The sequence below is a fragment of the Lolium rigidum genome, chromosome 3 (genome assembly GCF_022539505.1).
Source record: "Lolium rigidum isolate FL_2022 chromosome 3, APGP_CSIRO_Lrig_0.1, whole genome shotgun sequence".
In the NCBI taxonomy this organism is placed as follows: domain Eukaryota; kingdom Viridiplantae; phylum Streptophyta; class Magnoliopsida; order Poales; family Poaceae; genus Lolium; species Lolium rigidum.
This window is the reverse complement of record NC_061510.1, coordinates 51,032,303-51,056,823: the sequence shown is the minus strand read 5'-3', so window position 1 is coordinate 51,056,823 and position 24,521 is coordinate 51,032,303. Positions and strand designations below refer to the sequence as shown.

At 43.0% G+C, this 24,521-nt stretch overlaps 1 protein-coding gene across 1 annotated transcript; it reads right to left on the bottom strand.

Moving 5' to 3' along the window:
* Positions 1-4,953: 4,953 nt before the first annotated feature.
* LOC124694822 (tubulin--tyrosine ligase-like protein 12) lies at positions 4,954-15,728 on the bottom strand. The gene is made up of 15 exons (XM_047227759.1): positions 15,432-15,728; positions 14,684-14,941; positions 10,198-10,322; positions 9,319-9,520; positions 9,048-9,173; positions 8,672-8,928; positions 8,269-8,376; positions 8,061-8,202; positions 7,796-7,961; positions 6,956-7,113; positions 6,485-6,808; positions 6,310-6,384; positions 6,024-6,093; positions 5,792-5,949; positions 4,954-5,253 (listed from the first exon to the last, which is right to left on the bottom strand). Exons 1-15 carry the CDS (start codon positions 15,726-15,728, stop codon positions 5,104-5,106), a joined length of 2,616 nt encoding a protein of 871 aa, XP_047083715.1. The 3' UTR covers positions 4,954-5,103.
* Positions 15,729-24,521: the final 8,793 nt, after the last annotated feature.

Sequence of the window (24,521 nt, the reverse complement as noted above, 5' to 3'; positions counted from 1 at the left end):
GTTTTTTCCAAACCGGCCCCCCACCAGTTTCCACTCACCGTTTGTGAGTTTTCAAAAATGTATTGGAATTCCCAAATATCTGAGTTGTAAGGAGCCAATACAACACCCAAAAAGAACTTTGCATTTTGTCTCCAAATCTTTTGCCCTCCCAAAACAATACAGTTCACTCTTGTTAAAATTAGTTTTGAGACCAGATAATTGCTCAAAGATACATAATACGAGTTTCATTTTAAGGGTTTTGTCTAAATCATGCTCCATGAATAAAATTGTGTCATCGGCACATTGCAAGACTGAAATTCCACCATCAACTAGATGAGAAATAAGCCCACTAATCTGGCCATCATCCTTCGCTCTCTCAATCATAATAGCCAACATATCGACGATAATATTAAAAAGTATAGGAGATAAAGGATCTCCTCGACACAGCCCCTTTTTTTAGTCTGAATGTAATAACTAATGTCATCATTTACCCGAGTACCTATACTTCCCTTCTCAATGTAACGTTGTACCCATTGGCTCCAATTCGGATCGAATCCTTTCATACGCATTGTTAACTGTACTTGTGCGTTTCTGGTCTTTAATCTCACGTGACGCACACATATCGTGTAGCTCGCGCTTTCTCATTTGTCGTCCATCGGGACTCAACGTATTCCGGTTAGTTCGTCCATGCTCCACAGGTGCATAAAACCTTGTCATCAGATTTAACAGTAAATGACAGAAACCAGACGAGAGAAATCTCGAGCTCTTGACCTGATATCGGATCGGTCATAAAACCTTGTGAAATTGTCAAATTGAAATCGTTTTAGATTGACCTTTTTTTACAAAACACGGTACAATCAAAGACGCTCACACATGCGTGCACACACTTAACTCTATGAACGCACGCACGCATACCCTACCCCTATGAGCACACCTCCAAGAGATTGCGTCGAATAACCGATCCGGCATGTCTTGAGATTGATGAAGTCAGCACAGACGCCTCGCAGTCGATGAGAACGTCGTCTCCCACTGAAAAATATTCCGCCTTTATGAGATATCATATTTTTATTAAGATTTGATTTGGTTGGTTTCGTGAGTAACGGATTAGCCGATCATGTTTATACTATCTTTTTTACGGCTGATGCATTTGTGCTCAAAGGCAAGCAACACCCATTTGATATGAACTGAACATAAATCATCGCCTTCTTATGTATTTGCATCCCCTACTTCTTACATTATCTTACAAAATGTGTGATGAATAACTAACTAAATGACAAAGTGTATGACTACATTAAAGGTGGCACTCTATAAAAGCTTGTATAGTTCTTTGAGAGAAGAGAATGCACGGCATAATACCTCATTATTATACAAGAGCAATACTTTAGGACTCGAGACATTGGAGGCAACCAAAAAACAATCCAGCCACACCCCATGATGCCTGCAGTGCTTCTGACTCAAACAAGCCATCGCAAGATCCCTCGGCAAAAACACTAGCTTAGCCACCAAAAAGCGATCGAGACGGGCTGAAGAGCAAACAGGTTAGCAAAGATGGAGCGTGCGATAAGCCGTCTCATCAAGGCGACAATCGCGCTAGTCATTATCGCAATGTTGTTCATGCCCGCTGCCATGGCGGCCACCGTCGCCAGCTTCGATGCAACACGGAGCCAGCGGATACCGCTGCCGGACGGATCGGTTCGAGGGGCAGAGAGCGTCGGGTTTGACGGCCAAGGCTAGGGTCCTTACAGGGGCGTCTCCAACGGCCGCGTCCTCAAGTGGCTGGTCAAACTACACCTACAGTCCGGACTACAGCACCGAAGCATGCAGGTCGGCCACCGAAGCATGAGGTGCCAGCCCCGCAACCTTGCAAATCTATCGTAGATAGCCTGTTTTTCCAACCCAGTGCGTGTGTAGGCAAAAAAACAAAAAAAAAATCAAAAAAAAAAAAAACAGGAGGAAACCACGCCATACATCCAGCTGTGCAGTCTTGGTGCGCATGAGCCTACCTGTATAAAACGAGTCGAGTTTAAGGGACACTTCTTTTGGGCTTCTAGACCAGCTTATAGGTGGCAGACAGCTGAAGCCCAAAAGATCGGGGTAGTTTCTCCACAGCTTCTTTTCACCGTGGAGCCACAATCCTGTGTCCAGCCAGAAACTCCTAGCGACCAGTTTCCCGAGCTTCTCAGTTAGAAACCGAAACGGTATAACGATTTGCCTCCGGCTTTCGGTTCTATTTACGGTAGAATGCCATTCCGTAGGATAACGCTTCGGCCCATCTAAAAAAAAAAGAGAAAACAACGACCGAACCGTTTTGCATCCTGGACATGGAGCGCTAGATAGGGTTCCTCGCTGCCGCCGCCACCGGTCGTCCATCGCTGCTCCTCCGCCGATGTCGCCAATCCATCGCTGCTCCTCCGCCAACGCCGGCCGTCCGTCGCTCCCCCACCACCGTTGCTCCCCCGCAGACGCCGGTCTTCCTCTGCTCCCCGACCACCGCCGCTCCCCTGCATCCCCCGCAGCTCGTCGGGTCGCGGCCCGCAGTCGCCTCCAATCCCTTCCGCCGCAGCTCCCCCGTCGTGGCCCGCCTATCCCCCGGCAGCAAGGGACATCGCCTCAGACCAAGCTCTCAACTCGCAGCAGTGACCGCGGCCGGCGCTGTCCGTGGCCGCTCGACGTCCTACTCTGTCGCTCCACGTCCTCCTTGGCTGTTCCAATTAGCTCAGAAATCCTTCCAAGCAAATAATTAATTGCTTTTGTGAATACTGGTTTAATTCATGTGATACGAATTGGTCATGGACAACATAATCAAATCACCAAGATATTTCATGTGTATCACAAGACAAGAATTAATGTTCTGCTAGCATTTGTTACATGAACCAACTTTCTGATTTGTATTGTCATGAACCAATTTTTTGATTTGTATAGTCATGAACCAATGTTCCTGATTTGTATGACCGTATGACACATATTTAGGGGACATATCAAATTTTTGGGCTTTATAGACATTTTACAACTTAACACAGAAATAAGCTATAATTCTAGAAGCCCAAAAGAATAGAAGAAACTAGCTTCTATGAGCTTCTACCCACCACAGTTTCTCCTCACCGAAACCCATAAGCCGGCTTATGCATAAGCAGAAGCTCAAAAGAAGTCACCCTTAGTCCAAGAGGTCAGCCCACCATCTGTACCAGCACTGGTGAATCAACTGTCGTGGGCCACTTGCACTGTCCAATACTCTCAATACTTAGGCCAATACACGACTGTGTATGCACATGGGCTTCCATCTGGTGCGACCCCGTTGGTCCAAGACTTAGGTGCAGAACTGCAGATACTCCGGGGAGCGCATTTCCGCATGCATATATTACTACCTTCATAATAGGTAGCAACTTATATGTGGTTTAAGCATTGTATCATTATTATGTTGTATACTTATTTATTTTAGGGTATGTGATGTTATGATAACATAGCTAGTTACCACCTTAATCTATTTCGTCATTTATTCCCAAATCATATAACTAAAACATAAAGTGTGTGATTAGTACCAATGTTATTCTCACTATGAGTAGTTTTAAAAGAATCGGAGGTAAGGCTAAGTGAAGCCTAACTCTCGTGATCTACTCTTATTTTATTTACACGAGTAATATAGTCATTAGATCGTGAATTGTTAAGGTCGAACATATGCTAAATCGATGCAAGCAGAGAATCGATCTTCTTTTCCTCACTATGATCCACCGAGGTTCCTTTGGATCCTCTGCACATCCTGCCCTGTGATCCTGAACGCCTCCTTGACGACCTCCTCCGGCAGCAGCGTGCGGCTCCATCCGGAATGCCGAGAACGGCACGAGCTGCGCGCCGGGGCTCTGGCTGCTGAACCCGGAGAGCACGACGGCCGGCGTGGCCGTGCCCAGGTTGCGCATGGAGTGCACTATCCCCCGAGCACGAACGCCTAGCCAGCACGCAGCAGCTGCGTGTACAGCCGGTACGGCGTGTCGACGAACCCCACCAGCACGCCGCCGCTGGCGCTGAGCACGAGCACCACCTTGGACGCACCACGCACGCAGGTGGGAGTGCAGTGGCACCATGCCGCCCGGGGCGAGGTCAGTGCGCGGCATGGCCAGCCTCTGCGTGTTCGCACCGGGATGGGACGTGGCCAGGTTGGTGAATGGTGAGCGTCACGTTGAACCCACAGAGCGTACGTGGCGGACAGGTCTGTGGGCCGGGAGAGCGCCGAGGTGGCCAAGTGGTCCCGCGCCATCACCAGGTCGATGCACGGCGGGCTGTTGAGTTGGTCTAGTTAACTTTTGGTTTAATTGCTAGTGCAAATCTTTCATGGTATCAAAGTTAAGAGGTTTAACACCTTACTCGCGCAGTATTAAAAACAAAAAAAGAGTCAAGATCCTGCTCGTGCAGTATTAAAAACTAACAAAAAAAAAGATTCTGCTATCTGCGTGAGGGTGACTATCTATGCGGACTTTTGATTCAATTGGCTAGTTGAAACGGGCAGCAGACATCAGCAACAACGTCCTCAAAGAGTCTGGGTCGGATTTGGAAACGATGAAGAAGATGACATAAATTATGGCTTTTTTCAAACACCAGTGTATAAGTAGACATGCCTCATCTGTATATACGTAGTGTATAAGTTTTTTTTTTGTTGAAACAATATAACAGTAGTATGTAGTGTAGTTAGTGTCCCGAGAGCGTATATTCAAAAATCAGGCTCTGGCTTTGTGGAATGTAGCTTCCAAGTTACTGCGTGCGTGAGCAGCTGAAAGGTAAGGGCTACCTTACCTTTGCCTCATGCATGATATACCTCAATTTCTCAAAGCAAATTCTTCTCAAGTCACTTCTCGACTGTCTTGGTTAATGCTCATTTGGCTCAGACTTGCTTTCAGAATTTTCAAATCCATACACACACATACTGGAATCCTTCTGAACATATAGAAAATTCCATCGGAAGCCTCATTCACACGATCATACTAGTACAATAGTTCATGGTTGGATATACTGCCATGGATCCCGTTGATGCATAAACGTACAACAGCCCTTAGTTGTCAATTACAACTTTCCCCTTGTACATATCATGGTGCAAGAAGAATGGTAGTGTTACAGCAGATTTTGACAAGATGGTTACAGTGGTGATACATTCGTCAGATCGTCGAGAAAGAGGCAGCCAAACACCGTGTTGAAAAAATCACTGCCTCTGATGGGGCCCTGGCTCCCAACGAGAGCACGTGTGTCATACTGGCATGCCCTCGTGCAGTCTGGGCAATATGTCACCTGCATTTCATGGTCAAGTGGTGAGAGAGTTGTTCCGTTGGAACATATGAAAACAGCTACTAGGCATCAGGTTCAAAATTATGAAGTTAGGTGTATCCCCGTCTGCGAGTACTTCCAGTGCTGAAGTTCCGGTTATTCATGGATGTCAACAGCTAGAAATTGTTTCGCAAGAAAAATACACCAGCTAGAATTTATAACTCTGTCATGACTAATGAGTAACTGTCCTATTTTGGTTCAGGCATTCACTACACTTAACCAGCTTCCATGATACTGATATCATGCCAAATGGGCCAAGAAAATGCTGCATCAAGAATATCTGGATCGACAGAGTGATACATAGTTTTCATACTCAGCAGGCCATAAAATGGTATTTCTAACTCCAATGGAACAAGCACTGTGTTCTGATCATCCACAGTAACACTAATGGATATGCACAAGTTTAAAAAAGAAATCATTAACAATGCTTTTTACGGAATATTATTAACAATGTTGGGGTGTAGGGGTGAGGAGGCTAGATTTATATGTAGTCGAGGCATACCTCTAAAATCTTTGGCTTGAATTTGTTATCAAGCATAACATCAACGCCATAAATGGCCCTGCAGAATTCGTCCTGCATCTCAGGATGAACAACTGAGGCTGACTCAAAGACACGCCTTATCATATTCCTGATGTTTTCATGGATGTCCAGCCACTTAACTAAAAATATTAACAATATATCAGAAACCTAAGACATCAAACTATACAAAGGAGAGGGAATGCAAGATGTAAACCTTGGTGCTCCTTCTCAAACTCCTTGACGAACTCTGGAGTATTCATATGGTTCATCTTCCCAGTATAATTCTGGATGGGGAGAGCAATTAGGAGGCTAGGTTACATTTTGAACACTTATTACAATGAAAAGTTGACTGATCACAATATGAGCATACAGCCAGCTGGTATAATAATATTTAGTATAACAGGAGAGAGAATACAACATCAGCAAGCTTCTACACAGCTAACATTCATGATGGGATATCAAAAATGACACGTATAATTGTCAATGAAATTTGATCTTACCATCACAGTGAAATGGGTCTCGTACTCAAAAAAGCTAGTTTTCTCCAAAGTGTATTGATTGTTTGCTAACCTGACCTACAAAATGGAAAAGGTGGATGAACAAAAGTCATTGGATATCATCATCAATTGATCGGCACAGAGATTCATCAAATATAATTAAAATTTTAGGCCATACCCAAAAAACATCAGTAAGAAATATATCCAAAGGGCATATACTGCGGACCAAAACAATGTACCGAAGATCAAACTTCCTTCCTTGGAAAAGCGCAGGATACTCAATATACTTTTGGCATATCTTGGGACCTGTCTCAATAAGTCTGATAATAGCAGATAAATCACCACTCACAGTGGTATCAATTGTTCTTGCCATATTCCAAGGCTTCATGATCCACAAGTTGTCCATACCATCTCGTTTTCTCACACAATAATCTCCAATTAGTTGAGACAAATGGGTCTCTAGGTTATATGTAGGTTGAAGCCACTCAGGTGAGCCCCATGCCTGTAGGAGTTCATATTAGTTTCAGATGCCACTAGCATCAAAGATACTGAGTCCAAAGCACTTATATAGATTGCTAATCAAAGCTATGCCAAAGGTTTCTCCAAAAAGGAGGGTATACACCTAAGAGCTTTTTTTTTTATCTCGCACCTTGTGGATAGTATCTGCTAGGTGGTGCTTCATAACCAGGCAAGCTTCATAAGGAAATTGATTTGTGTATTGTTGGTTCGTAAGGCCTAGTGAACTCTTTAATTCCGAATCAACTTGCGCGCCTAGCCAGATTATGTCTGCATCCTGTGGATCAGTTGCTGCACCAAAACAATACAGATGTGAAACATAAGCCAATTGCCTTTGAAGCATATTTTTCAAGAAATAAAAGGATCAAACTAGGTCAACTCTATGGATCACCATGACTGTACAAGCATATCAAAATCAAAAGAACCATAAAACCAAGTTGCAAACAAATACTAATGTATTGTTAGAAGATCATCCCAAATATTGGCTCAACTTCAATTTTCCCAAGTAGTTAACTAAAAGATATATCACCAAGCCATAACCATAATTTACAACTTGAGCAGTAAACAATACTTTTTTCAAAACAAAACTGGAAGGGAGACACCTACAGGCTACATTATAAATAGCCTGAACTCAAGTGGTTGCGTTGTACATCGACTCTCCTAACCAAGTGAGCTAGGTGCACTTCCTTCAGTAGCAAACTATATTGATGGCAGAGTGCTATCATGAGGTGTATACTGCGTCAGAAAAGGAAAATAACATTTATGTATTTAACTCCTTTTGGTAAAAAAGAAAAGGTGTCACAACTCACGAGAAGATTTTCATGCTATGTCATTAGCTTTCCACATGAACAAACAATCCAACAGAAAGGGCACAAGTGATGAAAGGAAAGGAAATAGATTGCAAGCCCAATAGGCCACTCCTCAGTCCTAAAAAAAGATACAGATACATAAAGCAGGACACAGCTTTGCTTACTGAGAACAAACTCTGGACGTGTTAAGAACTCCTCTACTTGGGATATATCAGTTAATACTCGAAGTGCACGGCCATCACTTGGGCGCACACTTTTGGTTGAGGGTGTCTCTTTTGTAGAAGGACAAATACTAGTTGATTCAAGCTGCTCCTGATACTTTCTGAATTCCTACGAAGTAGCCAAAAAGCAAGAGAGGACATAAGGTTATTCATCGGTCCGTGTACATCTCAAGTCCCCAAAATGTTAGCACTGACATGAAAAAAGTACCTGAATAAAATAGTTCTCTGGTGTGTGGAACCAAGCTGTAAGCCTAGCTGAGCGTTGTTTGTCTTCACCAATACCAAACAAGAAATCTCGGGTACATTCCTCTCCAGTATGAACATCACGAATAGGCCACAGAATTGTGTAACTGAAAATATTGGATATTAACAAACTAAACAGTGGTAGAATATTACTACAATTCAAACGTCAATACCTTATAGCAGAAGCTAGTTTTCCTTCTGGCATGAACAAGAAAGGAGCTATTCTGAAGTTAGCACCGTCACTATGGCGCATGGCTGAGGCCAACTCATCCATGACATACCTGCATTAAGAACCAGCCACGAAACAATATCAAAGTATACAACAATCAAATGTATTTCGTGTCCAATACAATGTTTCTAATTGTCCAGAAGTGAAAACAAACATATTTCTCAAATGGTCTAACTGGATAGATTTATACAATTATACTACATAACACTAGGTGTTAGTCAAGTTCATAATGCCAACATGATTCTTTTTACAAAAAAATTTGCAGTATTTAACTTCACAGTAACTAAATTGCACCAACTCTTTGTCTCTTTCAGAAGGGATGAAAAGAGGTTGCAGAAATGTCATACCAAATAGGTGTTTCATCCAACTTTTCTGCATCAGCAAGCCGGTATGTCATAAGATACAGCCACATTGCACCAATAACTCTTTCAGCAAGGGATTCTTCAGGTGACCATTCTGGAACACGTGGTTTTAGTGCAGAGTCCACTACATGTTTACCAGTCTCTACTATATTTGATGCACTGACACCATTTAGCAAGGTCAGATTGGGAAGAGATTCAAGAATGGAAATCGCATTGTTTCCAAGAGGGCCAGGAATGTCTACCTGTGAAAAGATAATCACTTTTACATGCATATCTAGATTACACGCGTCCTAGTCTAGAAATAAGACAAACTAAAGATAGCAACATATTTGCAAGACAGCATGAAGTTTGGCAATAATACCTCCAACTCTTGTAAATGTGTAAACCCACTAAGTAACTTCAAGAGATCATCACCAGAAACTTGATCCAAAGGATTTCCGCGGATGTTCAAGTTTGTAAGAGATGACAGTTTACTAGAGGAGAACACCTGGGAAATACAAAATGTAGCAAGCAAAGTTATCAGCGAAGTGGTTCACCTTTTTCTGATTGTACAATTCTGAAAAGGAGATAGCTTAGACTTGAGCACAATGATACAGGTACTCTTTAATGAAATAGTGTTATAGGTACCTTACCTCCGGTAGTTTGTGGATGGACCTATCAGAGAGGTCAAGTGCCACAACATTCTCCAATGATATGCTTTCCACAGACAAACAGGGATTTTCTGCTCCAACTATATCTCCACAGAACCCTAAAGCCCACTCTTCAGCTTTACTTGTAAAATGTGAATTGTAGATTTCCAATTCAGGAAGAGCATCAAAAACACCTTTGTCAGCACTGTCAACATCAAAACAATATTAGAATGATAACACCTGGATTTTACAACAACAGTACCTGAAATAGATATCACAAATAAGGTCTAAAGTATGCCAATTAGCCAGAGTGTTGTGCACTTGCTATATTGCTAAAGGCTTAAAGCTCAGGAGTTGCACATCTCTATCATGTTGTTTTTTATCACATACAGGCAGCATGACCAAATACTATGAAACAATAGGACATATATCTTTTCAGATAAATGTACTGGTATGCCCCAAATTATCACAAGCCCACATTACCAACTCATCCGTACAATAACATCAAAATACAGAATTCGGTTGCAAGAACTCAGAAAATGAATGAGCCTATATCTGGCAGGCTCTGGGCAGGTATACTTCCAGTTTTCAATAAGCCACTTCTTAGCTCTATTCCATCCTTATTTAATTTAACATCCAAGACCGGCCATTTGATGAACACACGAGTAGAATCTTCTAGGTTATCATTTGCGGCAGTGCTACTGTTTGACAACCACCAGTATTGTTTGAAGCTTAATAAGTAGCTACCTATAAACTTCCATACATCAGGATCACTAAAAAAAAATGTAGTTGGACCAATAGCCAATTAAGATCATCGAAACTATGCACAGAAGAGCTGACAAAATAGGTAACTAAAAAAGCATGTCAAAGCACAATTCTGACCCTTGGTTAAGGATAGGGTTCTCATTCAACCAAAGTGCCTTTAACCTTCCACACTTCCCGATTTCTTGCAGTACTTTTTCTGGATCCTTCAGCCTGTTTCCCCATAGGTTTAGGGCTACCAGATTCTAGTGAGAAAGAAATGAATAAAAAGTTTCAGAAAAACATCAGATACCAATCATAAATCATTCAGAAAGAGTTCTTACAACAACTAAGACAAACTATTCTAAAAATGCTTTATTGGGGTACAAACCACATTGGAGCATTTGACAAGCTCTACAGTTTATAGATATAAGTTCTTCTGAAATGAGCTTTAGCATTTAAATAGTAAGCATGTTATCTTCTTCTCATGAAATACCAAAGCATGGAATAGTCAAATATGAAAGTACAGACTGCAATACTATATACTTATACAAGATCGACCAGATATGCTATTACTGTACAATACAGGAAATGGCAACTACAAACATGTATATGTGGAGAATAGTCAGACCGGAAAATTTGCAGATAGATTCAGTGCTACTAGCATATCATCATCAATCCCGAGTTCCTCCAGCTCCAGCCATGCTGCAAAATCACTTCCCGTCTCCTGGATTCTAGTCTTTTCTTTCTCCACCACCTGCAAGACATGCTCCAGGCTCCCGGTCTTTTCAGTGTCCTGCTCTTCGGACTCTTCGACCTCGGTTCCCCTGTCCAGGTCCACGCACATTAGCGCTGCCATTCTCTCGGCCAATCCCGGCACTTCCCGCAACTACAAATCACCAACATACAAACATGAGATTGAGATCACTCATGACAGGTCAAATTTCTGTAACTTGATACTTATCCCTTATTTGTCAGGTCAACAAGCATTGCTAGTAGTTGACGGAAAGAAAGACAGTACAAATTTCTAACCATGAACTGAAAACGAAATGTTCTGAACAGAGGAGAATAACAGAAGAAATTAGAACAATTTAAAACCGGAGGCAATTCTAGCCGCCACTCACTTCACTAATGGAACAACTAATTTACAGTATAAAACCATCGGAAATCAAAATTTTGAGCAGAGTTCACTATTACAGATATGTAGAAAAACCGGTAATAGCACGGCATGAAAGATGAAACCCCTCGAGATCAGAAGCACAAGGTCCAGATGAAGCAAATTGTTATAGTACTAAATAGCGTCAACAGCTACACGAGAACCAAGCAGTTGCTTCTGGATCAGCTAACGCGAGTAATTCGTAGCAGGAATCAAGACGAGCGCTCACCTGCTTGAGCGCATCGGCGAGGCGGAAGGACCAGGCGTGGTCGACGAGGAAGACGTCCGACTCACTCCCTAGCGTCGTCTCAGAGGCGAGAACGAGGCGGCGCTGCCTCCCTCCCTCGCAGGGCTCGACGGAAAATCTCTCCCCGCCGTCGAACACCTCGTCGGCGAGCTTGCGGTACAGCCGTCGGTGCAGCGGCAGCGGGATGCCCGCCGCAGAGAGCAGGAACTGATGCACCCGAGCGAAGTCCTCGAAGCTGCGGATGCGTTCGTCGCCGCATGGGACGGCAGCAGGTGACATGGCGAGGACGGACGGTGGCGGCGGAGGGGGACTGGGGAGGAGGCAGCAAGCGGCGGTTGGGGGTGAGAAGGGTTTGCTTTAGGATTCGTGTGGTGAGTGTGTTTTGTTCTGTTGTGTGTGCCGCTCCGATGAAAAATGCCAAAAATAACACATTTTCACAACTTTATTTAGTACAAAAACACCAGTACGACTTTTTAGAAAAAAATACATCCAGGGCAGAGTCACAACATGGCATGACTAATTTGCTCGATAAACATGCTAACGGTTTTTACTGACCATTCAAACCTAGTGTTTGCTGGACTTAACGCTTGTTGTTAGGGTGGAGCCATGGTTCAGCACACTGCATCATCGTCATCCACTTCTGGCGGTGGTAGATGTACTCCATGCAGCACACCATGGTGGGGATTGGCGGCATGGGCCTACGGCCAACATTTGGCTTCCACCTATTCGCCCCTATGTTGTATGACAACCCATTGTTATCGTGTTGGGCAAGTACGGCCACCTATTGCACGGAAGGTCCTGTTTCCAGTGGCTCACTATATTGCCTCCAACATGCATATCATCGGAGGTGAGGAGTGGGAGGGAGGGCGTCCCCGCGCCGGTGGAGAATGGCAACGCGACGCGCAAGGATTGATACATAAAGCGGTCATGCGGTAGGTGGGAGTGTTTGTGTGCATTAACGTTGGTGTCGGTTTTCTTTGAGAAATTAATCATTCGAGCGTGAGGAATCTGAAAAGAAAGAAACGACTTCATCTTCAAAAGTATTAGGCCGACTAGGTCATCTTAGAGGGCAAGAGTGCAATCTGATCTTCAACTGCTAAGGTTTCCTTAAAATCTGGTAGGTTCCATTCTCAGTCTTATAGATAGAGTCTATTTTTTCTTAGATCTTTTGTAAAAAGGTGTTCATACCTTCTCATGTAAAGCTTTGTGTTTGATTAATGAAATACCAGTAGGAGCCTCTCCTACTTTTTTCTGGTCAAAAAAACGCCAGTGTCAGTTCAATGGCAGCGACGCGTGGGGAAGTGACAACGCTCGCTTAGGAAACTGGCATGGTGGGTGTTGCATTAAACAATGTTGATCACCACTTCACCGACGGTTTGTGCCGATGATAAGACAGATCCACCATGATAACTCTAAAGCCTCCATACACTTCCTCATGGTATTCAGCCAAGATGTTGCCTCCATTGGTGTCCCATTCCCATGGAAGTCGCCAACATTCATGTATATCCAATCTTTTAGCTTCATCTCCTAACCATCATCTCCATAATCAGTTTTTCCATTATGACTCTGCTAACATCGAGTGTCCGATTCTTCCCTACGTCCACCCAAGGCCTCGCCTAGCACAAGCGCGGCCACGATCCCAAACCCTAGCAGCTCTTGGTGGCATACTACAACATAATATCAACAATCAACAAAAAAATCACATCAACCATATGTATCCTTACTCAAATGGATAAGATCGCAAACGGAAGACCAAGATAAGTGGAAACATAAATGATATGCATATCCCATGACCCCAATCCTAGTGTGTATTGAATTTTAAATAGTTAAGTAAATCAAATTTTAATTGTTAGGCAGCCAAGAGAAAAATTAAAATATGATATTAGCATGTTATCTTTTTCTTTAGTCCGTTCCAAGATATGTAAAACCTAGTCTTTGATACCAACTGTAACATCATCAAGTTTCACTTACGTGGTGATCGTGTCTGAGCGTGTCTGGCACCCTAGCCACCCCGAAGGTTGGGCCAAACAAGGGCGTGTGGGCCTATTTTTTTTAATCACGCGGGCGAATGGGGGCGCCGTTGGAGGCACATGCTCTTAGATTGGAAGTGACATGCTTGCTCGCCAATATGCTTAATTGTGCATGTGAGAGTTGAGGAGGTTCTAGCAACGGGTCCACTGAATATTGCATTTAGAAGATCATAGGAGGGACAGACGAGTTACACCGTGCAAAGGCTACATGTCCTCTAAAAATAGAGTGTTACATCTATTTTAAACGTAAAGGATCCTCTATTTAAAGAAGTCTTGCTTAATTAACCCTCACGAGACCTTTACAATTTGGATTAAATTTTGCATAATCATATTTATTGCGGGTAGTTCTTGCCAAAGGTGTTGTTTGTTTAAAAATTGAAACAACCATTTGTTAAGTAAGCATTTGTTTTTATCTCAATATTTTCAACCACGAGTCCAACTTAATCTTTGCGTCTACAAATAATGTCCTATGTAGTGAGTTTATATTTTCTCTTATGCTCATCATGTCGTTGCCTATTCGATGGTACCCCGGAGAAGGGATCCTCACGAGGGGGGGAAGAAGTAGGGGCCATCGGGTGGAGAGTCCTCGGAACGGTGGTACGCGATTTACTCAGCTTCGGAACACCTGCACGATGGCAGGGCCTACTACTGCTTGTCTGGAATTATCTGGACGGTTTTGCGTTGTTACAATGAGTTGTGGTTGTCCCTCTAGGGCTCTCAGGATTCGGCTTATAAAGGCGCTTGGATCTAGGGTTTACAAGGAGAGTTCTTGCAGTACTTTTTCTGGATCCTTCAGCCTGTTTCCCCATAGGTTTAGGGCTACCAGATTCTAGTGAGAAAGAAATGAATAAAAAGTTTCAGAAAAACATCAGATACCAATCATAAATCATTCAGAAAGAGTTCTTACAACAACTAAGACAAACTATTCTAAAAATGCTTTATTGGGGTACAAACCACATTGGAGCATTTGACAAGCTCTACAGTTTATAGATATAAGTTCTTCTGAAATGAGCTTTAGCATTTAAATAGTAAGCATGTTATCTTCTTCTCATGAAATACCAAAGCATGGAATAGTCAAATATGAAAGTACAGACTGCAATACTATATACTTATACAAGATCGACCAGATATGCTATTACTGTACAGTACAGGAAATGGCAACTACAAACATGTATATGTGGAGAAGAGTCAGACCGGAAAATTTGCAGATAGATTCAGTGCTACTAGCATATCATCATCAATTCCGAGCTCCTCCAGCTCCAGCCATGCTGCAAAATCACTTCCCGTCTCCTGGATTCTAGCCTTTTCTTTCTCCACCACCTGCAAGACATGCTCCAGGCTCCCAGTCTTTTCAGTGTCCTGCTCATCTGACTCTTCGACCTCGGTTCCCCTGTCCAGGTCCACGCACATTAGCGCTGCCATTCTCTCGGCCAATCCCGGCACTTCGCGTAACTACAAATCACCAACATACAAACATGAGATTGAGATCACTCATGACAGGGTAAATTTCTGTAACTTGTTACTTATCCGTATTTATCAGGTCAACAAGCATTGCTAGTAGTTGACAGGAAGAAAAACAGTACAAATTTGTATGCATGAATTGAAAACGAAATGCTCTGAACAGAGGTTAATAATAGAACAAATTAGAACAATTTAAAACCGGAGGCAATTCTAGCCGCCACTCACTTCACTAATGGAGCAACTAATTTACAGTATAAAACCATCGGAAATCAAAAATTTGAGCAGAGTTCACTATTACAGATATGTAGAAAAACCGGTAATAGCACGGCATGAAAGATGAAACCCCTCGAAATCAGAAGCACAAGGTCCAGATGAAGCAAATTGTTATGCTAAATAGCGTCAATAGCTAACCAAAACCAAGCCGTTGCTTCCGGATAAGCTATTGCGAGTAATTCGTTACAGGAATGAGACGAGCGCTCACCTGCTTGAGCGCATCGGCGAGGCGGAAGGACCACGCGTGGTCGACGAGGAAGACGTCCGACTCGCTCCCTAGCGTCGTCTGAGAGGCGAGAACGAGGCGGCGCTGCCTCCCTCCCTCGCAGGGCTCGACGGAAAATCTCTCCCCGCCGTCGAACACCTCGTCGGCGAGCTTGCGGTGCAGCCGTCGGTGCAGCGACAGCGGGACGCCCGCCGCAGAGAGCAGGAACTGATGCACCCGAGCGAAGTCCTCGAAGCTGCGGATGCGTTCGTCGCCGCATGGGACGGCAGCAGGTGACATGGCGAGGAGGGACGGTGGCGGCGGAGGAGGAGGAGGCAGCAGGCGGCGGTTGGGGGTGAGAAGGGTTTAACGTGACCAGCTAGATGATGTTGCTTTAGGATTCGTGTGGCGAGTGTGTTGTGTTGTGTTGTGTGTGCCGCTCCGCTGGAAAATGCCAAAAATAACACATTTTCACAACTTTATTTACAAAAACACCAGTACGACTTTTTTCGAAAAAAAAAAGCATCCAGGGCAGAGTAATAACATGGCATAACTAATGGAAAACGTTCTCATCCAGCGACCGATCAAGTCGAAAAAGATCGGTCGCTTGGTTCCGTCGTTCGCTTGGGCCCGCGACCGTGACTCGTCGGCTTGCCTAGAATCTGGCCTGTTCGCCCATGTGGCCCATCACCTGTTCGCCCACACGTTCAGCCCATCACTCAACACACATAGAGACCAATTGCTTCGGTGCGCCGCTTCGTTTCTTTTGTGCACCCGATTTTTGTTGTATTCATGTGTGACTTTTTTGTAAAGATGGTTCGTGTTTTTTGTTGTAATTCAATATGTACCAAACTAAATTTTGCTTAACCACTTTACAGTGTTTGCAAACATATATTTTTTTAATCGTTTGTGACTTTTGTACAAATAGTTGGTGGATTTTTTTGTAATTCAATTTGTAGCAAATTAATTATTACTTCACCACTTTGCAGTGTTTGCAAATATATAGATTTTTGCTGTAATCGTTTGACACCTTTGTAAAAAGAGTTTGCAATTTTTGTTGTAATTCAATCTGTAGCTAATTAATTGTCGCTTGACCACTTTGCATCATTTTGCAAACATATTGATTTTTTGTTGTAATTGTCTATGAATTTTTGTAAAAGAAGTTGGTGACTTTTTTGTAATTTAATCAGTAGCAAATTAATTTTTTATTTTCTATTTTTGTAAACATATGGATTTTTGTTGTAATAGTCTCCGGTTTTTGTTAATAATATTGGCTACTTTTGTTGCAAATCAATCTTCAGCAAAACAATTTGTTGGTTTAACCACTTTATTGTGACATTATTTTTAAAAAATGTTGCGACTTTTTGTTGTAAAGGTATATTTTTTTGTATATGGGGTGAGTGTTTTGTTGTAACACCCTATGCGCTAGGGACGAATCAGCACGGTGGGATATTTATCGTAAATATCGGGAAGGATAGAGCCAAAGAGATACACCTTTTCATTCTTAAGTGAAGAAGTTAGTACCGCGAGTTGATTTTCTCAAAAACTAGGGGCCAAAATGCTAAATCAGCGCCACGGCTTTGTTCTAGGTGCTGGATCGCGATCGGACGGCGCATAGTGCAACTGATTTTCTGGCCCAGATCAGCCGACCGACGCTGAGTACGCCCCATAACTAATTTGCTCGATAAACATTGATACGTCCAATTTGCATCACTATTTTATATCATAATTTGCTGTTATTCATTGATATATTTAATATTTGGATATAATACTTATGTTATTTCATCTATTTTGCATGTTTCATGATTATTGGAGGATCGCGCACCGGAGCCAGGATTCTGCTGAAAAAAGCATCGTCAGAACGCAATATTTCGGAAGATCAACAATTGAAGAGAATTACACGAAAAGTCCTATTTTTCCAGATGACGAAGGGAGCCAGAAGGGGGAGAAGAGGGGACCCGAGGTGGGCCCACCCCACAGGCCGGCGCGGCCCAAGGCCTGGCCGCGCCGCCCTATGAGGAGGGGGGCCCACAGCCCCTCTCGCCCCCTTTTCTTCGCGTACTCCTTCGTCCCGAAAACCTAAGCTCCAGAGGTACGTCGCGAAGAGTCACAGCCGCCTCTGCGGGGCGGAGAACACCAGAGAGAAAAGAGCTCTCCGCGAGAGCTGAGATCCGTCGGGAAATTCCTCCCGGAGGGGGAAATCGACGCCATCGACATCGTCATCGAGCTGGACATCATCTCCATCACCATCACCATCATATTCATCATCATCACCGCCATCTCCACCGTCTGCACCTTGATACGTCTCCGACGTATCGATAATTTCTTATGTTCCATGCCATATTATTGATGATACCTACATGTTTTATGCACACTTTATGTCATATTCGTGCATTTTCTGGAACTAACCTATTAACAAGATGCCGAAGAGCCAGTTGCTGTTTTCTAGCTGTTTTGGTTTCAGTAAATCCTAGTAACGAAATATTCTCGGAATTGGACGAAATCAAAACCCGAGGTCCTATTTTGCCACGAAGCTTCCGGAAGACCGAAGAGGAGTCGAAGTGGGGCCACGAGGGCCGCCACCATAGGGCGGCGCGCCCAGGTCTTGGCCGCGCCGACCTGTGGTGTGGGGCCCTCGTGTGGCCCCCCACGTTGCCCTTCCGCCTACTTAAAGCCTCCGTCGCGAAACCCCTGATGCGAAAAAACCACGATACGGAAAACCTTCCAGAGACGCCGCCGCCGCCAATCCCATCTCGGGGATTACGGAGATCTCCTCCGGCACCCTCGCCGGAGAGGGGATTCATCTCCCGGAGGACTCTTCACCGCCATGGTCACCTCCGGAGTGATGAGTGAGTAGTTCACCCTCGGACTATGGGTCCATAGCAGTAGCTAGATGGTTGTCTTCTCCTCATTGTGCTTCATTGTTGGATCTTGTGAGCTGCCTAACATGATCAAGATCATCTATCCGTAATACTATATGTTGTGTTTGTCGGGATCCGATGGATAGAGAATACCATGTTATGTTAATTATCAAGTTATTACCTATGTGTTGTTTATGATCTTGCATGCTCTCCGTTATTAGTAGAGGCTCGGCCAAGTTGATGCTAGTAACTCCAAGAGGGAGTATTTATGCTCGATAGTGGGTTCATGCCCGCATTGACACTGGGGGAGTGACGAAACCCCTAAGGTTGTGTTGTCTTGTTGCCACTAGGGATAAAACATTGATGCTATGTCCGAGGATGTAGTTGTTGATTACATTACGCACCATACTTAATGCAATTGTCCGTTGCTTTGCAACTTAATACCGGAAGGGGTTCGGATGATAACTCGAAGGTGGACTTTTTAGGCATAGATGCAGTTGGATGGCGGTCTATGTACTTTGTCGTAATGCCCAATTAAATCTCACTATACTTATCATGACATGTATGTGCATTGTTATGCCCTCTCTATTTGTCAATTGCCCGACCGTAATTTGTTCACCCAACATGCTTTTATCTTATGGGAGAGACACCTCTAGTGAACTGTGGACCCCGGTCCATTCTTTTAATACCGAAATACAAATCTGTCGCAATACTTGTTTTACTGTTTTCTTGGAAACAATCATCTTCCACACAATACGGTTAATCCTTTGTTACAGCAAGCCGGTGAGATTGACAACCTCACTGTTTCGTTGGGGCAAAGTACTTTGGTTGTGTTGTGCAGGTTCCACGTTGGCGCCGGAATCTCTGGTGTTGCGCCGCACTACATCCCGCCGCCATCAACCTTCAACGTGCTTCTTGGCTCCTCCTGGTTCGATAAACCTTGGTTTCTTTCGAGGGAAAACTTGCTCGCTGTGCGCATCATACCTTTCTCTTGGGGTTCCCAACGAACGTGTGAATTACACGCCATCAAGCATATTTTCCGGCGCCGTTGTCGGGGAGATCAAGACACGCCGCAAGGGGAGTCTCCACTTCTCAATCTCTTTACTTTGTTTTTGTCTTGCTTTATTTTATTTACTACTTTGTTTGCTGCATTATATTAAAACACAAAAAAATTAGTTGCTAGTTTTACTTTATTTACTATCTTGTTTGCTATATTAAAAACACAAAAAAATTAGTTTACTTGCATTTACTTTATCTAGTTTGTTTTATTTACTACTGCGAAAATGAGTAATCCTGAAGTTGAAGTTCGTTCGTTTAAGCAACAAGGGCGAGAATGTTTAAAAGATGCTTGGTATAGAATTAGTGATGCCCATAATAGGTGTACTAAGAAACACTCCACCACTATCCTACTCAGGAATTTTTATGTTGGTATCTCTAGCTGGAATAGATATGTTCTTGATTGTCTCGCGGGAGGTAACTTCCTAGGCGCTCCCGCTTTAGAAGCTAGTTGCATTATTGAGAGTTTATTTGGAACACCACCTGTTAATGAAACTAAAATTGAAACCTCCCTTGAGGATGTTATGAAAAAATTGGAAACCATAGAGAAAAATTTTCCGAGTGTTGAAACTAAGTTGGAGATGTTACTTGATAAAACTCGATGAACTTGATAAATCCTTAGGAGGAATTGATGAAAGAATTAGTGTCCTAGGAACTTGTGTTGATCATGATAATCAAATTAATAGGATTGGCGAACTTGAAAAAGCTATGGGAACCTTGGGTTCAACCTTTTCATCTTTACAAGCTTAGAGAGAAAGCTTATGTGGGAAAGGAGCAAAAGTTTATGTATATCTCTAAAGTGCCTAAACCAAAGAAATATTATTATAGGCCTAAAATTGACAAAGCCCCTAGTACCACTACAGATGGGGGAGCTTATGATGCTTCATCTCTCGATAACACTTGAGTTACACTTTCTGCGCCTAGCTGAAAGGCGTTAAAGAAAAGCGCTTATGGGAGACAACCCATGTTTTACTACAGTATTTTTGTTTTATATTTGAGTCTTGGAAGTTGTTTACTACTGTAGCAACCTCTCCTTATCTTAGTTTTGAGTTTTGTTGTGCCAAGTAAAGTCTTTGATAGTAAAGTAAATACTAGATTTGGATTATCGCGCGAAACAGCATTTCTTTGTCGTCACGAATCTGGGTCTAATTCTCTCGTAGGTAACTCAGAAAATTAAGCCAATTTACGTGAGTGATCCTCAGATATGTACCAACTTTCATTCAATTTGGGCATTTTCATTTGAGCAAGTCTGGTGCCCTAATAAAATCCATCTTTACGGACTGTTCTGTTTTGACAGATTCTGCCTTTTATTTTGCATTGCCTCTTTTGCTATGTTGGATGAATTTCTTTGATCCATTAATGTCCAAGTAGCTTTATGCAATGTCCGGAAGTGTTAAAAATGATTGTGTCACCTCTGAACATGTTAATTTTTATTGTGCACTAACCCTCTAATGGGTTGTTTCGAGTTTGGTGTGGAGGAAGTTTTCAAGGATCAAGAGAGGAGTATGATGCAATATGATCAAGGAGAGTGAAAGCTCTAAGCTTGGGGATGCCCCGTGGTTCACCCCCGCATATTCTAAGAAGACTCAAGCTGTCTAAGCTTGGGGATGCCCAAGGCATCCCCTTCTTCATCGACAACATTATCAGGTTCCTCCCCCGAAACTATATTTTTATTCCGTCACATCTTATGCACTTTGCTTGGAGCGTCGGTTTGTTTTTGTTTTTGTTTTGTTTGAATAAAATGGATCCTAGCATTCACTTTGTGGGAGAGAGACACGCTCCGCTGTAGCATATGGACAAGTATGTCCTTAGGCTCTACTCATAGTATTCATGGCGAAGTTTCTTCTTCGTTAAATTGTTATATGGTTGGAATTGGAAAATGCTACATGTAGTAATTCTAAAATGTCTTGGATAATTTGATACTTGGCAATTGTTGTGCTCATGTTTAAGCTCTTGCATCATATACTTTGCACCCATTAATGAAGAAACACTTAGAGCTTGCTAATTTGGTTTGCATATTTGGTTTCTCTAGAGTCTAGATAATATCTAGTATTGAGTTTTGAACAACAAGGAAGACGGTGTAGAGTCTTATAATGTTTACAATATGTCTTTTATGTGAGTTTTGCTGCACCGTTCATCCTTGTGTTTGTTTCAAATAACCTTGCTAGCCTAAACCTTGTATCGAGAGGGAATACTTCTCATGCATCCAAAATCCTTGAGCCAACCACTATGCCATTTGTGTCACCCATACCTACCTACTACATGGTATTTATCCGTCATTCCAAAGTAAATTGCTTGAGTGCTACCTTTAAAATTCCATCATTCACCTTTGCAATATATAGCTCATGGGACAAATAGCTTAAAAACTATTGTGGTATTGAATATGTACTTATGCACTTTATCTCTTATTAAGTTGCTTGTTGTGCGATAACCATGCTTCGGGGACGCCATCAACTATTCTTTGTTGAATATCATGTGAGTTGCTATGCATGTCCGTCTTGTCCGAAGTAAGAGAGATCTACCACCTTAATGGTTGGAGCATACATATTGTTAGAGAAGAGCATTGGGCCGCTAACTAAAGCCATGATTCATGGTGGAAGTTTCAGCTTTGGACATATATCCTCAATCTCATATGAGAATAATAATTGTTGCCACATGCTTATGCATTAAAGAGGAGTCCATTATCTCGTTGTCCATGTTGTCCCGGTATGGATGTCTAAGTTGAGAATAATCAAAAGCGAGAAATTCAAAATGCGAGCTTTCTCCTTAGACCTTTGTACAAAGTGGCATGGAGGTACCCCATTGTGACACTTGGTTAAAACATGTGTATTGCAATGATCCGGTAGTCCAAGCTAATTAGGACAAGGTGCGGGCACTATTAGTATACTATGCATGAGGCTTGTGATGGCGTGTAACTCACACGTTCGTTGGGAACCCCAAGAGGAAGGTATGATGCGCACAGCAGCAAGTTTTCCTCGTAAAGAAACCAAGGTTTATCGAACCAGGAGGAGCCAAGAAGCACGTTGAAGGTTGATGGCGGCGGGATGTAGTGCGGCGCAACACCGTAGATTCCGGCGCCAACGTGGAACCCGCACAACACAACCAAAGTACTTTGCCCCAACGAAACAAAGGAGGTTGTCAATCTCACCGGCTTGTCAGTAACAAAGGATTAACCGTATTGTGTGGAAGATGATTGTTTGCAGAGAAAATAAGTAAAACAAGTATTGCAGCAGATTTGTATTTCAAGTATTAAAAGAATGGACCGGGGTCCACAGCTCACTAGAGGTGTCTCTCCCATAAGATAAAAGCATGTTGGGTGAACAAATTACGATCGGGCAATTGACAAATAGAGAGGGCATAACAATGCACATACATGTCATGATAAGTATAGTGAGATTTAATTGGGCATTACGACAAAGTACATAGACCGCCATCCAACCGCATCTATGCCTAAAAAGTCCACCTTCAGAGTTATCATCCGAACCCCTCCAGCATTAAGTTGCTAACAACGTACAATTGCATTAAGTATGGTGCGTAATGTAATCAACAACTACATCCTCTGGACATAGCGCCAATGTTTTATCCCTAGTGGCAACAAGACAACACAACCTTAGAACTTTCTCGTCACCGTCCTGTGTGTCAATGTGCATGAACCCACTATCGAGCATAAATACTCACTCTTGGAGTTAAGAGCAAAAACTTGGCCGAGCCTCTACTAATAACGGAGAGCATGCAAGATCATAAACAACACATATGTAATAACTTGATAATTAACATAACATGGTATTCTCTATCCATCGGATCCCGACAAACACAACATAGAGTATTACAGATAGATGATCTTGATCATGTTAGGCAGCTCACAAGATCCAACAATGAAGCACAATGAGGAGAAGACAACCATCTAGCTACCGCTATGGACCCATAGTCCAGGGGTGAACTACTCACTCATCACTCCGGAGGCGACCATGGCGGTGTAGAGTCCTCCGGGAGATGAATCCCCTCTCCGGCGGGGTGCCGAGGAGATCTCCGTAATCCCCCGAGATGGGATTGGCGGCGGCGGCGTCTCCGGAAGGTTTTCCGTATCGTGGTTTTTCGCATCGGGGGTTTCGCGACGGAGGCTTTAAGTAGGCGGAAGGGCAGAGTCGGAGGGCCGACGAGGGGCCCACACCATAGGCGGCGCGGGCCCCTCCGGCCGCGCCGCCCTATGGTGGCGGCGCCTCGTCGCCCCACTTCGTATCCCTTTCGGTCTTCCGGAAGGTTCGTGGCAAAATAGGACCCCGGGTCTTGATTTCGTCCAATTTCGAGAATATTTCGTTACTAGGATTTCTGAAACCAAAAACAGCTAGAAACAAAGAATCGGCTCTTCAAGCATCTTGTTAATAGGTTAGTTCCGTAAAATGCACGAATATGACATAAAGTGTGCATAAAACATGTAGGTATCATCAATAATACGGCATGGATCATAAGAAATTATCGATACGTCGGAGACGTATCAGCATCCCTAAGCTTAGTTCTTCTCGTCCCGAGCAGGTAAAACGATAACAAAGATAATTTCTCGAAGTGACATGCCATCATAACCTTGATCATACTATTTGTAAACATATGTAATGAATGCAGCGATCAAAACAATGGTAATGACATGAGTAAACAAGTGAATCATAAAGCAAAGACTTTTCATGAATAGTACTTCAAGACAAGCATTAATAAGTCTTGCATAAGAGTTAACTCATAAAGCAATAAATCAAAGTAAAGGTATTGAAGCAACACAAAGGAAGATTAAGTTTCAGCGGTTGCTTTCAACTTGTAACATGTATATCTCATGGATAATTGTCAACATAGAGTAATATAACAAGTGCAATATGCAAGTATGTAGGAATCAATGCACAGCTTCACACAAGTGTTTGCTTCTTGAGGTGGAGAGAGATAGGTGAACTGACTCAACATAAAAGTAAAAAGAATGGTCCTTCAAAGAGGAAAGCATCGATTGCTATATTTGTGCTAGAGCTTTTATTTTGAAAACATGAAACAATTTTGTCAACGGTAGTAATAAAGCATATGAGTTATGTAAATTATATCCTACAAGTTGCAAGTCTCATGCATAGTATACTAATAGTGCCCGCACCTTGTCCTAATTAGCTTGGACTACCGGATCATCGCAATACACATGTTTTAA

Excerpts from the sequence above, each read along its gene's own strand:
- LOC124694822 (XM_047227759.1), bottom strand. The coding sequence starts at position 15,728 with ATGTCACCTGCTGCCGTCCCATGCGGCGACGAACGCATCCGCAGCTTC. Across the intron at positions 8,929-9,047 it reads CACATTTACAAGAGTTGGAG|GTAGACATTCCTGGCCCTCT; the intron begins GTATTATTGCCA and ends ATCTTTTCACAG. Across the intron at positions 5,950-6,023 it reads GTTTGAGAAGGAGCACCAAG|TTAAGTGGCTGGACATCCAT; the intron begins GTTTACATCTTG and ends TAATATTTTTAG.